We start from the raw sequence: 3,300 nt of genomic DNA on the forward strand, positions 1-3,300 counted from the left end.
ATTAATCCTAAAATCCAATCGTTATCCTGCCTTAAAATCTTAAAATATAAAATTTGCCTCTAATTAGAAGGAAAAAAAATGACTCCATTTTACATTGATATATCAGGGTTTAAAATATTGAAGAGCGAGATATTGAAATTTGAATCTACAGTACTCCCCTCCATCACATAATTATGTGTCACCTTTGGAGTTTTGAAAGTTAATTTAACGATTTTTTTTATTATAATTTTTTCATATGCCTCGTAAGTAATTTGAATTATTAATTATTATGACTTATAATATTTTTTATGTAATTTTTTTTAATTTATAAATTATATTTTTAAATATTCTAATTCAAATTACAATCAAAATTTAGATATTACACTTGCTTAAAATCTAAATTATGCTACATAAATAAATTAGAACAACAGATAGAATAACTAAAATTTAAACCTACGTTTATTCTATAACGGAACATTCCAACTAGTATAGGATTAATTTAGAGTGCAAGACATAATGCATGTATGTGAACCTTTTCAAAATTATTTAAGAGGCAGGTAAACTGACAGATAGTGTAATAATTAAACAAATATGATAGTGTAAACGTACATAGACTTTCTATCACATATTGCACAAAATTCTACAAGTTGCCTTTTTGTTATACCAATGAACTGCCACCTACTTGTAAACAAGCTGCCTATTTAAGCAGCAACTTTGATCTCCTCTTTCACCACATTTACTCAATAATTACACTACACAATAAAAACACACACACACACACACAAACACTATCATACTCCTTTTATTCTCAATCATGTCTTTCACCTCAATTTGTGAGGATTTCACTTGGTGGATGTTTACTTTACCACCTTTTCTTGAAACTCAAAACTTTTTTAACCTATTGATTCCAACTTTTGTTGTCTTTATGGTAATTACCATTTTCACTTGGGCTTTTACCGCCGCCGGCCCATCTTGGAAAAATGGGATGAACTCTTTGGGCCGGATTCCAATTACCGGCCCAAAAGGTCTTCCTATTTTCGGCAGCTTATTTAGCTTGAGCCATGGCTTGGCTCACCAAACCCTAGCTTTTACTGCTTTGGCTTACGGTGCCACACAAGTCATGGCCTTTAGCTTGGGTTCAACCCGGGCTATCGTGTCATCTGACCCAACCATAGCTCGGGAAATCTTGACCTCCCCACATTTCACGAATCGACCGGTCAAGGAGTCGGCTAAACAACTCATGTTTAGTCGAGCCATCGGGTTTGCACCCGATGGGAAATATTGGAGGCTCTTGAGGAAAATTGCATCGTCACATCTCTTCGCTCCTAAGCGAATTTTAGCCCATGAGGATGAAAGACAACTAGAATGCAACTCAATGTTAGTATCTATAGCCAATGAACAAAACATGCATGGCTTAGTAACTATAAGAAAACACCTTCAATTTGCTTCACTTAACAACATTATGGGAATTGTATTTGGTAAAAAATATGAAATGATTGAAGAAAATAAAGAGGCTAAAGAGCTTCGAGAAATTGTGGATGAAGGATTTGATCTATTGGGAGCTTTCAATTGGTCTGATCACTTGCCATGGTTGAATTTTTTTTATGACCCTTTTACCCTCAAGGAACGTTGCGCAACGCTTGTCCCTCGAGTCGAATTCTTCGTAAAGAAGATGATTCAAGAGCACAAAAATGAAAATTCCAAAAAGATTTCAGATGCTAGTTGTGATTTTGTTGATGTTTTGTTGGGTTTAAGTGGTGAAGAGAAGCTTCATGAGGATGATATGGTGGCTGTTTTATGGGTTAGTATATGCATTATTCTTTAGTTTTTTAAGTTTTTTTAATTGTTTCAAAATAAAGTTGTTTTTAGTATTGAGTTTAAGTTTTATCTCATGAATAATTTTTGTAAAATGTGCGATCGTCTGATCTAAAAAATATATTGTTAGTTATAACATATTTTTAACACATATTTCATGTGCGAGCCTAATTCTTTTTTATTGGTAAAGTATATTTCTTGTTAAAGAGCGTGATTATCTTATCTAAAAACTTAAACTGAACATACTTTTAGTTATTTAAATATGTTTCCAGCAATTTCTAAGTAAATATTTCTGCCAACTGGCTAAAAGTTTCTCTATTTGAATTGATCTATTTATTACATATTACACTTCAAGAATAGACTTTATCAAGATAAAGTTCACGTAACTATGTCAACAAGTTTAAGAACTCCCATTCGATTTTGACTTTAAACCACTGATTTTTTTCTCCTCGCAGGAAATGATCTTTCGGGGTACCGATACAACAGCATTACTAACAGAATGGGTCATGGCAGAACTAGTTCTAAACCAAGAAATCCAAGAAAAAATTCACAACGAGCTACAAACTATACTAGGTAAAAATGAAAATGTAACAGATGCTCATATTTCCAAATTGCCCTATCTTCAAGCAGTAATAAAAGAAACATTACGATTACACCCTCCAGGCCCACTCTTATCATGGGCCCGTCTATCCACGTCCGATGTCCACCTCAGCAACGGTATGATTATTCCATCCAACACGACTGCGATGATCAACATGTGGTCCATCACACATGACCCTAACGTGTGGGAGAACCCGTCCGTGTTTAAGCCAGAGAGGTTCTTGAAATCCTCCGGAGGGATGGATTTTGATGTGAGGGGTAACGATTTAAGGCTAGCGCCTTTTGGAGCCGGAAGAAGAATTTGCCCCGGGAAGAATTTAGGGTTGGTTACTGTGAGTCTATGGGTGGCTAAGTTGGTACAAAAGTTTATTTGGGTTGAAATTGAGACTCACCCTATTGATCTTAGTGAAGTTTTGAAGCTTTCTTGTGAAATGAAACATCCACTTTCAGCTAAGGTTGTTCCAAGAATTATTGATTAGGGTTTTGAAGTACTCTACAATCGTCAGTGTAAATAATATTTACATCATCAGGTTATCTTTATCAGTCGTGACAGGTAACATATCTTATTTTCAAGATCGTAAATAAGATTTACCTGTAGATATCTTTTGAATGATCTGATAGTGTAAAAATTATTTATGCTAACAATGTATAAGACGTAAACTCATATATCTATATACTACTATATTCATAGAAAGCTTTATGAGTATATACATATTTATACTATTTCTAAGTAATTAAGGAAAAAAATAAAGTTGTTGAATGATTACGACTAATGTAATAAGCAGTCTTTAGTTTCTTTGTCTGGCGACAAGGTTGTATTAATAGTTTAATACTCTGTACTTATTTTTTCAGTTGTGTAACTGTATGAATGATCAAATGGAAAAGTATATTATATTATAAATAAAT

At 33.5% G+C, this 3,300-nt stretch overlaps 1 protein-coding gene across 1 annotated transcript; it reads left to right on the forward strand.

The window, feature by feature from the left end:
• The first annotated feature begins 762 nt into the window (after positions 1 to 762).
• On the forward strand, positions 763 to 2,917 carry LOC129889523 (cytochrome P450 78A7-like). Its single transcript, XM_055964847.1, has 2 exons — positions 763 to 1,780; positions 2,250 to 2,917. Exons 1-2 carry the CDS (start codon positions 794 to 796, stop codon positions 2,871 to 2,873), a joined length of 1,611 nt encoding a protein of 536 aa, XP_055820822.1. The 5' UTR covers positions 763 to 793; the 3' UTR covers positions 2,874 to 2,917.
• Positions 2,918 to 3,300: the final 383 nt, after the last annotated feature.

Source organism: Solanum dulcamara, chromosome 1 (assembly GCF_947179165.1).
Source record: "Solanum dulcamara chromosome 1, daSolDulc1.2, whole genome shotgun sequence".
In the NCBI taxonomy this organism is placed as follows: domain Eukaryota; kingdom Viridiplantae; phylum Streptophyta; class Magnoliopsida; order Solanales; family Solanaceae; genus Solanum; species Solanum dulcamara.

Bases quoted from the DNA above. Each gene is read 5' to 3' on its own strand.
- LOC129889523 (XM_055964847.1), top strand. From the start codon at position 794: ATGTCTTTCACCTCAATTTGTGAGGATTTCACTTGGTGGATGTTTACT. The intron at 1,781-2,249 runs GTTAGTATATGC...TTCTCCTCGCAG, and splicing joins ATATGGTGGCTGTTTTATGG to GAAATGATCTTTCGGGGTAC.